Source organism: Carettochelys insculpta, chromosome 10, assembly GCF_033958435.1.
Source record: "Carettochelys insculpta isolate YL-2023 chromosome 10, ASM3395843v1, whole genome shotgun sequence".
NCBI lineage: Eukaryota > Metazoa > Chordata > Testudines > Carettochelyidae > Carettochelys > Carettochelys insculpta.
The window spans coordinates 40,605,425-40,623,237 of NC_134146.1; the positions used below are offsets into that span (position 1 = coordinate 40,605,425).

General features: G+C 44.0%; 1 protein-coding gene across 1 annotated transcript in view; it reads left to right on the forward strand.

The window, feature by feature from the left end:
• Positions 1 to 17,813, forward strand: part of NAALADL2 (N-acetylated alpha-linked acidic dipeptidase like 2) — a 962,837-nt gene that overhangs the window by 698,926 nt on the left and 246,098 nt on the right. Inside the window, exons 11-12 of the mRNA XM_075004140.1 lie at positions 1,871 to 2,014; positions 15,249 to 15,341. Of these exons, the coding sequence (XP_074860241.1) occupies positions 1,871 to 2,014; positions 15,249 to 15,341 (237 nt within the window). The remainder of the gene's footprint in view (positions 1 to 1,870; positions 2,015 to 15,248; positions 15,342 to 17,813) is intronic.

The window sequence follows — 17,813 nt, forward strand, 5'->3', positions numbered from 1 at the left end:
CTTTTTTTCAAAAAAGCCTTCAAAAGGAGGCACTTTTCCTTATTCAGAAGTAGAAGAGGAAGAGCCACTTTGTTTTGATTTCAGGGTGAAAGAACGCATTTTGTGTGTGGATGCTCTGCGTGTTATTTTGAAAAGGGGTCTGATTTTCCAAATGAACTTGCTAGTGTAGAGGCAGACAGAGTGTATTAGCTTTTACTGCCATTTTGGGGGAGACTCTTAAATTTGACGTGAGCCTTTTGATATGAATAGATTTATGCTACTACTTCCCTATTCTTTGTATAGGTAGAACCTCTCTAGTCTGGCACATTCTAGTCTGGCAACATCTCTGGTCCAGCAGAGTTAGTTAGCTGGATATACGCTCATTGTGGATATGGCCAAGTTTTCCATGGCCCCATAAAGTTTATGGCCACCAGTCCTGGCTCAGTGTTCTGTGCACTTATTTAGCTCTAAATTACTCCTAATTTTCTTCTAAGAGATCAGCAGTCAGTGGAAGTGCTGCTAATGGTGCTAAGTGCAAGCATGTTTTTTTAAATGCTTTATCTACTTTTTTCCTTGTGCCAATACAGCAAAATTGTGTAACAATACTAGCACTTTTTATGAAGAGAACTGATAAGCCTTGTCTAGCCATAGGTTTATACCGTGTATATTATCATTGTTCTGTTTATTCACCTCAGTGATATAAAAATAAAGAGAAAGTAATAGAATAAAAATAAAAAGGTAGCCAAGTTAATCTGTATCTTCAAAAACAACAAGAAGTCCTGTGTCACCTTATAGACTAACAGATAATTTGGAGCATAAGCTTTCATGCGCAAAGACCCTCTTCATCAGATAGAATATTGACTTCTTGTGGTTTGACAGATTATCTGGTTTGGCACTGGTCACGTCCTCAGGACACTAGACTAGAGAGGTTCAACTTGGAGCTGTATTTGCAGGATTCTGCTTTTAGCTATGTTTCTCTCTCTTGACATTTTTTCAGCATGAATCCATAAGAAATCAGTCAGAAATCCCTAAGATGAACCTTCACCCCTACATCACAAAAACAAATTTGCATTTAGAGAATAAATCCTATTCACTTTAGTCATATGAAACTCCCATTTGTGTGAATGAAAGGGTCAGGATTTGGTCTTTAAAAAAGAAATGGGTGTCCTTACAACAAGACAACATGATGTCTGAGTCAAACTATTATTATGACTCTATTGTTCTATACAGTTTAGTCTACTTTGTATCTTTTATTTTCAGAATTCTTGTAAAATCCTAGCTCTGTATAGTAATGTAAGTCTTTTGCTCGTCAACAAATGCTGGTACCACACTTCGCTATTTTTGTGTAATTTAAAAATCTGTGCAAGACTGATTTTCAAAATATATTAAAATGCATTATAATTTCATTTCTCTGTTCATTTGCTTGCTCTGGAATCCAATGCTGGGTTTAATGTCTGTTTTGCCACCTGATACTCTTGTATCATTTCATTCATTCCTGACTGATAAAGATAACCATGGAATCTTCGTAATTCTTTTGGTACTTTTTATTTCTTGTACTACATGCCCCCTGGTTTCAAATCCCTACCAAAAATAATATGTGCTGCAGTTGTTTTTCTCTTTTGGGGATTTATTTCTTTTGAAATTACAACTCCAAAGTCTATACTGTTTATATGTAATTTACTTCACTGAAAAACTTTAAAATCATGTCATTAATGGAAGTGCAAAGTAATAGCTGAGAATCTAAATGCAACTTTTCATTGTAGGGGTGAGTCCATTGTATCACAAACTGTATGTTGGCTTTGTGTTGTATCATAAACTGACTCTGAAAATATTTTTCCTTTTTAATTTTTATATACTCAGTTGTTGTTTGCTCTCTTTTATTCATTCTCAGATGGAAACTACAGACAGAACCGCTCGAACCTTACATCATTGTTAGTACAACCGATATCTGCACTACTAGTAAAACAACTTATTCTTTTACCGGGCAACAGACACAAAAGTGATGGGTGTAGCCTTCTCAAACTGCCAGTGACAGGTGATGATGGTTTCCATTTATTATGGAGTGGTCCTTAAGTACTTCAAATATGTTCTGGGTAAATGGGTATAATTAAAGGTTTGTCTGATTGCAGGTATCTTCTGCTAACAGCTTTTTATAAACAGGCTATGAAAAGGGTCTGTAGATTACATTCTGAAGTGCTGCTAAGGTGAAGCTGAGTGAAAACAAAATGCTGTGAAGTACTATAAAAAAGTCATTTTAAAAATAAGGCATTCATCGTCAGTAATCGCTGCATTTGCTAAGATTCAGGTTATATAAGCCACATGACAGGGCTATGAAGTCTCTTAGTACAAAGCATTATAGTCTAATTCCTGTTATTGATGGAAAAAATCCCCCTGACTTTGTGCATGGTCACCCTGGAGATGTTGCTAATGATGCAGTGTAGTTTGTTAGTTCTTGTTGGACAACTAAGGAGATGATTGAAGCATTTAAAACTACCATATTAATGCTATGGGTTCTATCATATTTCTGTCTTCAGCACAGCTGTAGTATTTCTCAATGCTGAGCCATCTTTTGTATTATTTAGTTCATATCTGTTTTCTACAAAGTAAGCATCAGTGATGTGTTAAGATGTCTTTCTCACATGAAGTGCATTTGGACTACTTTGATCTATGTATTGACAGTCTTCATTTGCTTTTACAGAAATGCTTGTATGGTGTGTTTTCATAAAAGATGTATTTTTGAAAGATACATCGTCTGGCTTTAAGCAACTACTCAAGAAGTTCTGAGTCTTGTAGCCGCAGGCCCAACATTATATTACTGTATGTAGGATGTAAGCCTGTTTTGGTGGTGGTTTGTAAAATGAATTCATCACAGGTGTCTCTGGATATATGCATGAGTCTTAAAAGCAAGACAAAGTCCTTTAGTCTTATCTCAAAACATTCACACAAGAGAAGTAGATATTTAACTTCCATCCTATACCAACACTTCTCACATCTTTGGTGAACTTCTGGATGTGTTTAATGTAGAAAACATTACTCCATACACCTTGTACACTAGCTTTCTTATGCACCCTTTTGCTGCTGAAATGATAAATAATGATAGAGTTGTGGATGTGTCCATCAAAAAGTGTGTGTGTGTGTGTGTTTTAATTTGATGGGAACTGGAAAAAAATTGCTCTCTTCTGCAGATCAGAAATTAATCCAGATGACCATTTATTGCATTAAGCCTGATCTACAGAATGTTTGTACCACTTTAACTTTGAGTAGGGGGTTGATTTTTTTTTTTTTTTACTGAAATAGTTAAATTGGTACAACCCCTTTCTGAATGCATTTATACTTGCAGAAATATGCCTTGTATCATTATACTTTATTCTCCTAATTTTACTGGAATAAACTGTAATGGGATAATCACAATTCCCAGTACAGTTCTCTCCACACTAAGTAGTATTAGGCGGGGAGGGGTATACTTCACAACTATACTTACATTGTTTACACTGTTCCCTTTTTGTGTGTAGAGAGAGCCTCAAGAAGCTTTACATGCTTAACTTAGTAATGTTGCTTGCATTGACATAGACTTTATACTGATTTTACAGAATGGTAAACTAAAGCACTGGTAGATTAAGTAATCTGAACAAGACCAACTGGTGTGTCAATAATAGAGCTAGGCATACAAAGACTACTAGCACCCTATTCTAACCACTACCACACACTCAAAAAAAAATTTTTTTGTGACCTATTTTTAACAGAAATTACAGTAAACTCTTCCATATCTGGCAGCCTTGGGGCCAAGAGGTTGCCGGATATTAAAATATTGTGGATAATAGAGAGGATCCCTTCTGCACCACTTGTCTGACTGCGGGGCCCACACTACGGCAGCACTCCCCTCCCTGAAGCCCTTGGCAGCCCGGCCCCAGGAGTGCTGCTTCAACTGGGGATAAGCAACCCCAGCGGCACAGGCCCTGGCCCATGCTGCCTCCTTGTGCTCCGGCCACCCATCCTGCCACACTCACTGCCAGGGATAAGCAGCTCTCCAAGGCTCCTGCCCCAGCCAGCACTCTGCATGGGGGCAGGGCCTGGATCCCCCTGCACCAGCCACCCAACTTGCAGGGGTTCAGCAGCCTCAAGTGGTTCAGGCCCCAGGGAGAGGTGGGGAGAGGTGGATGCGGCAGCCTCATCTTGGCTCCCCATCCGTGTCCCACCACCAGTCCCTGCTTAAGAAAGGGAAGTGATATCGAAGGCTCAGTCAGGATGGGATCTGTTTGCTGCCTGGAAGCAGCACCCCCTCAACCCCTGGAAGAAGAACCTTAGTCACCAGGACAGTGCCTGGTGGCAGTGCCAGTTATTTGAGAGTACCGGTTGATTGAATTCTGGTTATAAGAGAGTTTACTGCATTGAGAGTATTTAAAAGAATTATTGAACTCTGTTTCAATTTAGTGCCACACAGTTCATCATGCCAAAAGGTCATTCTACTGTGATTTACATCCACACAATCCTTTAATTCCACTGTTATAAGATATTGGTCCAAGACAAATAGTATCAGAGGGTAGCCCTGTTAGTCTGTATCTGCAAAAACAGTGAGAAGTCCGGTGGCACCTTATAGTCAATAGATTCACTGGAGCATAAACTTTCATGGGCAAACACCCACTTAGTTAGATGCATGGCATTGCAGGCACTGCCAGACATTGCAGTAGATCAAACCCGGCCTGCCTTGAGTTGACTGGGAAGAAAATCATTAAAAGATACGCTTGTATCCTCTCATTCGGCAGCGGAATGGCATGCTCTGATATGAAGATATGTGTTTCTCCTTCAGAGCTTGCTGTCTGTCAAGGAGAAAGAAAGAACATTATTTAATAATGTCGACTATGCCATCGCTCAATTATATCAATATGCAAACAACCTTGTCATTTCTTGACAAAGTACATGAGCATTATGCTATAAATCTAGAAGAACAAATGATGGAAAATGCCACAAGGGAGCTTGATGATGCATGTTAGTTACCACGTCTAGATGGATCGAGTGTACTTGGTTGTTGCTGCCTTGTAACTATTTGAAATGGAAACCTCATTATTTCATAGCAGTTAATAGAATGAAATAATCTTAAATTGTATGCTACTGATACTCATTCTTAATCATCGTATATTATAGTATTTTATCATAGTATCTTTCTTTCTCTTCTTCCTCAAAGATCACCCTTATAGGGCTCCACCTTTGTAGTTATAAAGACCAAGACATAGTAATTATATTCTCTTCGTGTATTAATTGTATTTCCTTTGGCACTGTGTGGGAGGGAAGGAAGAGGAGACAATTCCAGCTGTAGTTGGGGAGGGAGGAAGGGGTGATCTGGCAGAACTCGTCTCTTCCCTCCTCACCACCATTCCTGTGTGACTGGAAACAGCTTGTCCTTTCCTGCCCACATGCTGTCAAAAGTCAGCTAACATCTTCAGGCTGCAACTGACCACCATCATCACCCAGTCATCTCCTGCCCCCTGGCTACAGCATGTGAAAGAGAGGGTTAAGCACCAGGGTCCCAGAGTGTCTGACTGCAGGGGCTTCCGCACACCCAGTCAGCAAGGAGGCTCAGCAGAACAGGGTGCCTAGAGGACCGTGCAAGACCCAGGGCTGAGTATATGGAGGTACGGGAGGTTGAAGAGGGTGCTAAGTCTCTGTCTCAAGGGCTGCTGCAGGTTTGGGGTATGAACAGGCTGGAAATTGCTCCTCTCCTCCTACTACTCCAGAGTTTAGCTGAGGGGCAGATTGATTTCTGCACATGTAGGGTTTCTCTCTTCCTGTCCATCACCCCAGGCCAGAGCACCTTGGGCTTTCCTGGGGTCTGAGCCACAGGCCATACAGGAAGGAAAGAGCTTTCTGGCTGGGCTGTTGAGGAGCTCATTGCTGTGACGGGGGACTGGTTCTTGGCACACCTGTAGGCATGGGATGTGCCCCACCATGGGGGATATCAAGGAGCAGTGGGCCTGGGTGCGGGTTGAAGGGGCAACTCAAGAAGATGGCAACAGAGGGGAAGCATGTGAAGGGTTGATAGGTGGGAAGCAGAGGTGACATGTAACAAGCTACCACCTAGCACCTACTCACATTCATGAACCTCTGCAGTCAGTGCCAGGTAGAAGCAGGATGGGGGACAGAGCCCCACTGCCTGAGAGCCAGCTACTGCTTCACCTTATCATGCCTCATATGCTCCTGCTTCACCTTATCATCAGCCTTGCATGTCCACCCCATCGTTGGCCTCTGGGCCCAGCTTCTCACTGCAGGTTAGTAATGAGCAGAGATCCAGCTAGCAGCAGGATCCACCAAAAGTTGGGACACCTGCAGGAGGACTTAAATACAGGGCTGTCCCTTTAAAAATAGAACAAAAGTTCACCTTACCACCGAGGCTGCTCAGAAAAAATAACATCCTCGTTTCTGCCAAAAGAGCAGATATAGCAAGATTTAATATGAATTACTTTTGAATGTCACAATTTTCTCAATGTGACACATCTGTTCCATACCACATCAGTCTTCCCTTCTTAGAGTTGCTTTTAAGTACTAAGGTCCAAAAATGCTTTATACGCAAAAAGTCTTCCATATAAATCATTTTATCACTGGTCTCTTTAGTCTAGGTCCACAGGATTCAATCAAGCAGCAAAAAAAAAAATCCAATTATGCAAGTCTTGAGACCAATCCATGGTTGGAAAACCCCAGATGTTACGAATGTACATGGTAATAAAGGAATGGATTTAAATTGGACCATATTTGTTTGCTGTTCAGTCAAAGACTACTGAGGAAATTATTAGAGCTGTATTAGATTTGAAAAAGAGCCTAAGTTCAGATGATCTATCACTAGCATGAGAAAAGAGAGTGAAATGCAGCTTTTTATTGCTGGCACATATATCAAAACAAGTTGCCGCACAAATATATGTGCAGTGTACTTAGCATTTTGTACAGTGCAGTATATGCAGTATCAGTTTTCTGCATGTGCGGTTTGATATATTGTTAAGCAACAATTATTTTTTCAGAATTGCAATGCAGTCCATAAATTATCTAATACGCAATAGTTTGATGACTTGTTGACCAGCATCAATATCCAAGTTTAGATGAAAGAGCCGTGTTTCCTTGTTTATAAAGACATATTTGAAATTGATTAGAATGTGATTTAACACATGGAATGGGCCAATTCTTTGCTGAAAATGATACCCAAAAGGACTAAGAGCAAATTGAAATATATTTTTGCATTTAAAACTGGTTTTAAAAAGCTGCTAACCAGAAATTCTACTATGGCAGTTATGATGCAGTTTTTATTGTGCGTTGTTCCTGCAAAAATGTCTAATGTAGGTGAAGTATTGTAATTTAATGATGGAAAATGTGCTGTTAGGCACAATTTCTGAAGTGTGTGTATCATGTTAGTGTACGTAACAGCATATCCAGGCACCCCTTGGCAAGGTGGGCAGAGCTTTGGGTGGAAGGGGTGGGGGTGGGTGCAGCCAGCTCTGAGTGCTGCCCAGACCATCCCAGGTTCCCCTACTGCCAGCCATTAATGCTGCCTGGAGCACAACACCCAGATCTCTGGCAGAGATTTAAAAGGCTTGGGGTTGCTGCTGCAGTAGCAGCAGTGGCAGGCAGGAGCCCTGGGTCCTTTTGAATACCCAGGCCCTGGGGCAGCTGTCCCCTTTATTCTCCCACATCAGTGCACCTGAATGTATGCAAAATATGATACATCAATCTACATTCATCTTCATATATCAATTGTGTGAAATAAGCATACTGTATCCAATTTGGTCTCCTGAACTATGTAAATAATACATCTACATCCTTAGTGCCATTCTGTAAACTCTTGGAACCTTAAGTCTTGCAATATATAACATTTTCTTAAAGCTCCACCCTCTGGAGACAGATAATGTTGTGAGACTTTCAGGCAAAAATAAGCCTTTTTGGCTGTGGAACTTGAAAATATGAGCCTAAATGGCTCTGAAAGCTAAAGGCAAATTAAAGATACCCTAACTGTATTATCTCATTATATTTTAAGGCCTGCCTTGCGATTTTTGAATGCCTGGGGCTTGCAGTATTGCAAATGTAGCGTGGGGCTAAATACCCAGATAGAACTCAGTGTTGTTTGAAACACCATACCATTATGTATAGCATTGTGCTTGGCTTTAAATTTCATTTTAATTGTGACTGAAAATGCTTATCTTCTTCTCATCTCTGAGTTAGAAGGGACTTCAGGGGTCATCTTATGTAACCCCCAGCCAATATGCAGGATTTGTTGTGTCTCAGCCATTCATCACAACTGTCTAGTCAGGCTCTTTTTGAAAACCACCAGTGAAGAAGCTTCTAAAACCTCCCAGTGCAGTCTGTTCCATTTTACCACTGTTCTTAGACTTAGATTAAATCCCAGGCAAAACTTCCTAAGTCTCTTGTGCTGTGATTTGAACCCATTGCCTCTTGTCCTTGTGATGGGGTTCAGGGGTCCCCCTGCACTGCACCCTGTCCGCTGGCAGGAGTGACTCTCACTCAGCAGGTACAACAGAAGGTTTATTAGGCAACAGATGCCCAGTTTCTCACAGAAGCGACAGCATAGCAGCCAGAGACAGTCCTTCCAACCTGTCCTGGGGAGAAGACCCCGAGGGGTGCCCCTCTGGGGTGTAGCTTCCCCGTCCTCAGGCTGGCTGCCTTCCAGCTCTCCCTTTTCCTAGCCTCTAACTGCCGCCCCCGATTCAAAACCCAGCTCAGCTCCTCCCTGCTCTTTGTTCAGGCAGAGGTGTTACCTGCCAGTTGTAGCCCCAGGGTCATCCTTAGCCACTGGGAGCTGCTGCTTGCCTCAGACATCCAGCCTGACTCACACATGCACCCCCCCCCCCACTCCATCACAGTCCTGTCCTCTGTGCCAGAAGAAAACAACTCTTCCCCATCATTTTGGATGACAGTCTTTCAAGGCGCCAATGCTTGTGATCATACCTCCCTAAATCTCCTCCTTTCCAAACTGAGCTTACCCAGTTCCTTCAGCCTTTGCTCATATGGCTTGCATTCCATCCCTTTGGTCATCTTTATCACTTGCCTTTGGATCCTTTCCAGTTCCTCTACATCCTTTTTATTCATCAGTGACCAAAACTGGACAAAGAACTCTAGCTGAGGCCTAACCAGAACCTAGTAGCATGGTACTATCACTTCCTGTGAATTGCATGCTGTGCCCTTGTTAATCCAACCTAAAATTGCATTGGCCCTTTTTTTGCATTACACTGCTAACCCATGTTGAGTTTGTGATCCACCCCAACTCCCTGATCCCTTTCAGCAGTTCTATTACCAATCCAGCCCCCATGTCCCCTTATTGTATTTGTGCATTTGGTTTTCCTTCACTAAGGCTGTGTCCACACTAGCTCGCAACTTCAAATGGGGCATGGTAAGTAAGGTGTCAGGAGATTATTAATGAAGAGCTGCGGTGCATATGCAGCACTTCATTAAGCTAATTCTCCCCTGCACCAACTTTGAAGTGTTAAACCGTGGGTACTTTGAAGTGCTCGGGCTACTTAGAAGTCCCTTTACTCCTCAAAATTTCAAAGTACCCACGGTTTAGCCGCAGCTACATGCAAGCTGGCACTTTGAAGTTTATGCAGCACAGCACTTCATTAATAATCTCCTAACACCCTACTTGCCATGCTCCCTTCAAAGTTGGGAGCTAGTGTAGACACAGCCTAAGTGTATCGCTTTATATTTGCCCATGTTGAATTTATTTTGTTGTCTTATTCCCCAGCTCATCAAGATCCCTTCTGAAATTTAGCTCCATCCCCAAAATATTGGTAACCCCCCAGCTTTGTGATGAGTATGCTCATTATGCTAATATCTATGGAATTAATTAAGATGTTAAACAATACCACATCCAGAACAAATCCCCATGGAACATCTATTGAGACCTCCATACAAACTGCCATCATTCCATTGATAGTTGTGTTTTGCCAGCGGTTGTTTAACCAGTTATCTATCCACTTATGTTCTGTTGAGCCTGCCTTATTCCATCTTACTTATCAAATGGTCCTGTGGGACTGTGTCAAAAACCTGGCTGAAGTTTAGATCTGTTATGTCTGTTACATTTCTCCTGTCCAATAAATACTGTATCTTGTCAAAGAAGGTGATTGAGCTGGTTTAGTATGACTTGTTCTTGATAAATACATGTGGGTTGCTATTGGTTACCCTCTTCATCTTCCAGATATTCACAAACTGAATGTTTTATACATTAGTCTAGTTAGTAGCCTTCTAAGGCAAAGAAATCAGGTCTGTCATTCCCATTCCACTCCCCTTTACATATGGGTGCTCTGTTAGCCCTTCTCTAGTCTCCCAGGGCTGTTATCTTCTCTTTCAAGTTTCTGTGATTCAAGGAAAAAATCATGCTCAGCTCCCATTGATTTCCCAGGAGCTGTGTGCAGGTAGAGAAACCAAAATCCAGGATTGTCTCATGTAGCAACATCCAGATTACACAGGACCAGACAGTCCTGGGGCTGGGAGAGGCCATCTAGACCAGTAGCTGGGACCCAGGGCTGGGTAGCCACAGCTGGGCTGGTGGCAAGGGGTGGGGCCAGCAACATCCAGGGAGCTTGGGCCTGGGAGCAGCAGTGAGAGATCCTCACCGTGGGAGCAGTGGCTGGGGCAGGGAAGCCAGCAACCCAGGCTGGGGAGTGGCAACAAGAGCAGATCAATGCTAGGACTGGGCAGGAAGGTTTGGCCTGGTGAAACCATGGCCCAGGGCAGAGGAGTGTGTGGCTGGGGATGGGAGCTGGTGGCCCCCGGGGCCAGGAAACAGCAGCCTATGGCTGAACAATAGCTGTGGAACCAGTGAAGGTTGGGATCCCATGAGTGACAGCTGGGAGGAGAGCCCAGGGACTGGAATGCCAGCACGAGGGCATTGATCTCCCTATTGCAGCAAAATCCCTGGTCCAGGGTTGCTTTTGTTAGTTATTCCACACAAGTGGACTCCTGCAACACCACTGAGTGATTTGCAAAATATTACAGTCTAAGGCTCCATTTCTTCATTTATTCTGTTGCTCATATCTCTAAACCTCATCCTGCTGTCTTAACCAAGTCTAATTAGTGTATTTGGAGAAGAATTTTGCCTGAAAGGGCTCAATTTTCAAACTTCCATGCCTTAAGAAAATTTTCAAATCCCACACTAAAACTGATAGCAGATTTGTAAATGTATTTAGGCACTTAGTGATATTTAAGAAGCATCTAGGTACCTAGCTCCATTGTTAGTGAGTTTTAGGTATTGAGGTAGGTAGGCATCCTTCAGTCTGCATAGACTATGGATCGTGCCCTTTAAAGTTTCAATTGAGGACTTCATTTACAGCTTCTATTGTGACTATGAAGGCCCACACGAGAGTGACAGTCCTTGCTGCATCTCTTGCAGAGGGTGTCTGGCAAGTCCTTATTGTGCTTTCTGTGCGCTCGCTTCTCCTCTGCTAGCTGTCTGATCTTCATCTCGCCCTTCTGAAGGCCCTTGTGTAACCCCTGCCTCCATCTGCTGCGGTCATCTGCTAGTTCTTCCCAGTTGTCCAGCTCGATGTCTACCTCTCTGAGGTCTCTCTTGCAGACATCTTTGTAGTGCAACTGTGGGCATCCGGAAGGTCTTTTGCCAGAGGCTAGCTCACCATACAGGATGTCTTTTGGATTCCTTCCATCATTCATGCTGCGGACGTGGCCAAGCCAGCGGAGTCGACGCTGCCTGAGGAGGGTGTGCATGGCTGGGATTCCAGCTTGCTCGAGGACGGCAGTGTTCGTCACTCTGTCCTTCCATGATATTCCAAGGATGCGCCTGAGGCAGTGCAAGTGGAAGACGTTCAGCCTCTTTTCCTGGCGGGCATACAGGGCCCAAGTCTCGCTGCCATAAAGGAGGGTGCTGAGGATGCAGGCTCTGTAGACTTACATTTTGGTGTAAGCGTACAGCTTGTTGTTATTCCACACTCTCTTGCTGAGTCTGGACAGAGTTGTGGCTGCTTTTCCGATCCTCCTATTTAGCTCAGTGTCCAATGACAGGGTGTCAGTGATGGTGGACCCGAGGTAAATGAACTTGTGGACGACCTCTAACGTATAGTTGTCAATGCTGATTGACGGGGATTCAGCAACATCCTGACCGAGTACGTTTGTCTTCTTTAGGCTGATGGTAAGCCCAAAGTCCTTGCACGCTTTGGAGAACTGATCCAGTTTTTGAAGCTGGTCTTCTGTGTGAGACACTACAGCAGCATCATCTGCGAACAGCATGTCTGTGATGAGGACTTCCCGCACCTTAGACTTAGCTTTCAGCCTTGCAAGGTTAAAGAGTTTCCCATCAGATCTTGTGTGCAGCAAGATGCCCTCTGCTGAAGATCCAAAGGCATGCTTCAGGAGGAGTGCGAAGAAGATCCCGAACAATGTCGGAACAAGCATGCATCCTTGTTTGACGCCGCTCCTGATTCTGAAAGCATATGATAATGTGCCGTCATATTGGATGGTTCCTCTCATGTCTTCGTGGAACGACTGGATCATCTTGAGAAACTGTGGAGGACAGCCTGTCTTGTGGAGCAGTTTAAACAGACCATCCCTGCTGACCAAGTCAAAGGCCTAGGTCAGGTCGATGAAGGCTATGTAGAGTAGCTTCCTCTGCTCCCTGCACTTCTCCTGCAGCTGCCTTAGAGAGAAGACCATGTCAACGGTAGACCTCTCTGCGTGGAATCCGCACTTCGATTCGGGGTACACCCTCTCAGCAATCTTCTGGAGTCTGCCAAGGATGACGTGAGCGAGCAGTTTACCAGTGACGCTTAGGAGGGAGATTCCACGGTAGTTGTTGCAGTCGCTTCTGTCTCCTTTGTTCTTATACAAAGTTACAATGTTAGCGTCACGCATATCCTGTGGAACCTCACCCTCTTTCCAGCACAGGCAGAGTAGCTCATGTAGGGGTTCCATGAGTGTGTCCGCGGCACATTTGATTACCTCTGGTGGTATACCATCGTGACCAGGGGCCTTTCCTGCTGCAATGCTGTCGATGGCTCTCTTCAGTTCATCCACAGTTGGTTCTTGATCCAGTTCCTCCATTACTGGGAGGAGCTCAACGGCATCGAGGGCTGCGTCAACCACAACGTTCTCGCGTGAGTACAGCTCAGAGTAGTGGTATCGAGGTACATTTTGAAATCCCACTAAGCACCTGGATGGCATAAAAGACTGACATTTTTGTGCCTAAGTGGCAATTTGAACATCTAATAAAGGGTTTATGAATCCTATCTGGTCAACATATTTGAAAATTGGGACTATATATTCTCTAACCAATGTCCATGTGAACCTGGGACAAGATTTTCTTTAAAAAATTGAAGCCTAATCCTTATTTTAGAGTCTAAATAAGTGACTTTGATCTTCAAAAGTGCTGAAGAAAAAACAGCTCTCATTATATTCAACGGAAAAGTGCTTAGCACTTTCGTCTTTATTTGGGAGGGTGAGGTATAAACATAAGAATAAAAGGTTATGTATATTATCTAGGTAACAATTAGCAGGTTTCAAGTCAAGAAAACTTTAAAAGAAAAAACAATAATCCAGAAATATTAGTACCAATAAATCGCTTTATTTTCTTTTCATTCTGAAATGATTTTTATGGGTTCAATAAACTTAAAGTGTATTTCAAGTGGTATTAAGCTAAAATCCTCTTGTAGCTTCCCAGAGAATTTAGGGAAACAAGATAATGTTGTCAAGACCTTTAAAGACTTTCATCAGACGTGTAGCATCAGGAACCAAGATGTGTTGTCAGAACTGTTTAAAGGAAATTAGATTTTACTTTTTCTGTATGCTCCATAGAAACTCCCTGGAGCCTTTTTGTCAGGTGTACTAAACCATTAAGTTTAAGCCACTTCAATCTGGAATAGTGTACAGTATGTCTGTTCAGAACATATCTCTTGCCAGAAGAAAATTTCACATTGCTTTATTTCCAGTTCAAGTCTCATTAGCCAGTATCAATAGTTGGACTCAGAAAAGCACTTAAGCATAAGATTATGTTTAGTTGTTTTTTATGGGACTTAACATTTAAGTTTTGTTGACTTGAGAACTAATAAAAAAATAGCACGTTTAAATGCTGTAAGATTAGAACAAAGAAGTCAAATAGTTCAGGCTTGAAAATGCTTTAAATCAAGTGGGCAGTTCAGTTCTATAATAATTTTGTATCCAAAATTGGGCCTTGGGGATAATTCATAAAGAATCAACATAATTTAAAAGGAACAAACACTATGTATACCATAGGGTATTCTTCAAGTTGTATTTTGTAAAAACCAGTTCTGTTTTTATTCATTACTGTGCAAACTTTGAGGTTTTGACAAAGCATCAAAAATAACCATGGCATTCTCCTTACCAAGGAATTTTCCTTCAGTAGTCATAGTGAAACCCTATGGTACTACTTGTAAGAGGCTAAGGTTAATCAGAATACTAACACAAACATAGCTATGAGACAGGGCTCACTGTTAAAATGATCAGTGGTAGTTATATAGTAATAGGATCTGAATTTTCTGTTCAACTGCATTCCTGACTTCACTGGGCACTTCCACTGCACTCTGTGGAAATTTTTATTGAGTTCTTGCATGACAACACATTGATTGATGATACTGATCATTTGGGACTGAGTAGTAATTTTGAGGGTTTGACCTGTAATTTACTTTTAAAAACTATTTTGCTATGAGCAAAGAGAGAATCTCAGCATTGTTGCATCTGCTTCAGTCATTAACCAGACCATCTGTTTCTGAGGTACATAAGTACCAGAGGATTAACTTGAGAATTAACTGGTGTCTGAATTTGAAAATATTTCTGATAAACCAGTTAGTTTTATTTTATGTATTCTGATGCACTCCCTGTTTAAACATTCCAGGCAGCTCAGGAGGCAAGATTTCAAAACAAACTTTAAAAAAATACAACACTGGAAGAATAATAGTCTGTGAGCATCAGAACAAAACAATCTGTCCTCAGAACATTTTATTTTGCTTCAGGCACTTTTCAGATAAAGATGTGGTACTGATTTTGGCTCAGCTGTGCTATTAAGAGGCAACTGCAACTGGGCACATTATGGTGCTGGGGAGCTCTTTAAGAGTCTAGAATTTATAGTCTGCTGTATTAGCTATGTGTGAGATAGGACAGTTATCCTTCTCTGTAGTTTTGTAATTGTAAATGGAGTCCTCTCTTTACTGTGGGTAGAAGCGAAGAGGGAACTGAGGGCCTGCAGGATTCTGAGAGCTGATAAATGATGAGTCAAAATATTACCTTTTTCTGTTTTGTTTTTATCTCAACAGAAAAACAAATAGTCACTCTAAATATTCAGACAGTCTCAACATACAAGACAATTTCTAATGTTATTGGGTATTTAAAGGGATCTACATTTCCTGGTAAGTAGACCTCTAAGACTACTGTTATTACCATTAATATTATCAATGATGTGTGTAACCAGAATCTTAGAGATTGTAATAAAGAGTCAAATTCCTGTTGTGTTGGGTGCTTTACAAATATTCAATTAAAAAGGCTATTTGAATTCCAAAAACTTTGCTTTATTCAGGAGGATTAAAAAGAGACTTGATTAAAAGGAAGGCGATATGAGACCACTGCAGAGAGCATGTTTATGCACAGTGAACAGTAATTGTTTTTTTTAACAAACATTCATGATATTACTGTTTTGTCATTTATATTAATGTCTTAGTTTTTCAAATGTAAAAACTACTTTATTGTTTGACTTTTTCTCTTTGAGCAAGTTCTGTGGGAATGTCTACACAGCAGCCTTATGTCAAAATAAGCTATCCCAGAATAGTTTATTTATAAATAACTCTGCCACACACACAATGCATTTCAAAATATCTATTTTGAAATACAGGGTGCATCTACATTAGCCGCATGTTTCAAAATCAATTTCGAAAGGGGGCCCAATTTCGAAAGAAGCCATGGAGTGTCCACACACATAACAGACTCTTTCAAAATTGTTTTTGGTGAAAAGTGGTGCCCATTTTGAAATTGCTCTTCCCATCCAATCTCAAGAGCAGCCCCTTTCAAAATTGAATTTCAAAATAGGGCAAGTGTAGACACTCTGGGGCTGCTATTTTGAAATAGCGAGTCCTCCATGGTGGCAACCACAGGGAGCAGTGAGACAGTCTACGAAGCCCCAGCAGGGCTCTGTGGTCTCTGGGGCCAGCCTCTTGAAGCTGCATGGCCCCGGAAACCCTGTGCAGGAAGCTGAGAGTGTGCCCAGGGCTGAGAGTGTGCCCAGAGCCTTAGGAGCACACATTCCAGCAGCCCTGAACCCGCCGCCACATGGCCCACTGCCAGGATGGTAAGCCCCCCACACCCCATCAGCCCCCAGGAGGCCCCCTCCTCCCAGCTGGAGGTGTTGCAGTAGGCAAGCCAGGTCCAGAAGAGAAGGGGCCCCTCCTGGGCAGAGGCCGAGATTAAAGATCTTCTCGGCCTTGGGGCAGATGAAGAGGTGCTAGTGCACAGCACTGGGCAGCCCCAAAATGTTACATCCTTTGAGTGGCTGTCGCTGGGGCTGCGGAAGAGGGGTCACCCCCAGTGCACAGCCAACCAAATGCGCTTGAAGGTGAAGGAGATGAGTCAGGCCTACAGCTGGGCAAGGGACGCCAGCAGGTGATCGGGGGCAGGGGCCACCCTGAGGTGCCCACATTACTAAGAACTGGACTGGCTCCTTGGCCTGAAGGACTCCCTCGAGCCAGTAGCCGTGGTCAACATGGCCGACCCTAACGCAGACCCTGAGGCAGAGGCACCTGACTGGCCAGGACCATCAAGCTGGACTGGGGTGGTGAAGACAGTGAGCGACTTAGCGGACGAAGGCCCCCTCATCATTGCCATCAGCTCCGGCACCTCCAGCCAGGCCCCCTCAAGGCAGGTGTCCCCAGATCTTTCTCTGGAACCCCAGGTAGGTAACGGGTGGATTGAGCAGCCCCAGAGTGGGGAGAGGGCGCCCTGTGCTGCATCCCCCAGCTGCGTTCCAGACCCAGGCATAGCAGCATGGAGCATCTGCACCTGTGGACAGTACCCTGACCATCCCAGTTGGGAAGGGATGCAGGGGCTGGACCACAGCTGGCAGGCACACCATGGATGCAGCCCCAGTAGCCACACAGGATATCCGCGGAGGGTGGGGTGAGCGGATGCTGCATTGGGGGATGGTGGGGGGGATGGTGGAGAGGGTCGGGCGGGGCCCCTGGAACTGAGCAGCAGCACTGACGGGTGACCTTTCTCCCTCTTGTGTCTCCACAGTGTCATCCTCTGAGGGCTGGGCACCAGCACTCCAGCCCCACAATCAGATACAGCCAAGGAAACCCCATCCCTGCCACCCAGGCCGCTGCCTATGCAGCCCCAGAGGGCCCACCATCACCATTGCTTTGACCCAGAGGAAGCTGTAGCGGCCCACACTGCTGCCATCTGGTAGCAGATGGCCGTGCTCTGGGAGTGACTCCAGAAGGAACTGGAAGGCCTGGTGGCAGGAGGTCTGGGGCAAAGCAACCTTGGTCCTCCAGCACCTTGACCCCCTGCCTCACTCTATCCCCCCCTGTGCTCCTCCCACCCGCCGTCCTCACCTTTGCTGTCCCTGAACTCACCACCCTTATCCTGGCCACCCTGTCCCCGGCTGCCCAGGTCTTACTTCACCACTGGCTCATTGCCAGTGCAGGCTGGGGGAGCCTGCCCCCTGCCCCCCTGCAGCACTCCTGACCCCCCCCCCCAGGGTGGTGCCCCCAGCCCCTGCCCAAGTCTACCTCCTCATTGTCCCAGCCCCATCCCAGCCCTGACAGAGCCCCCACACACAAGGTGGCAGGGGCCTCTGCACTCACCGAGGTTCCTGCCTTTCCACCCCTGTG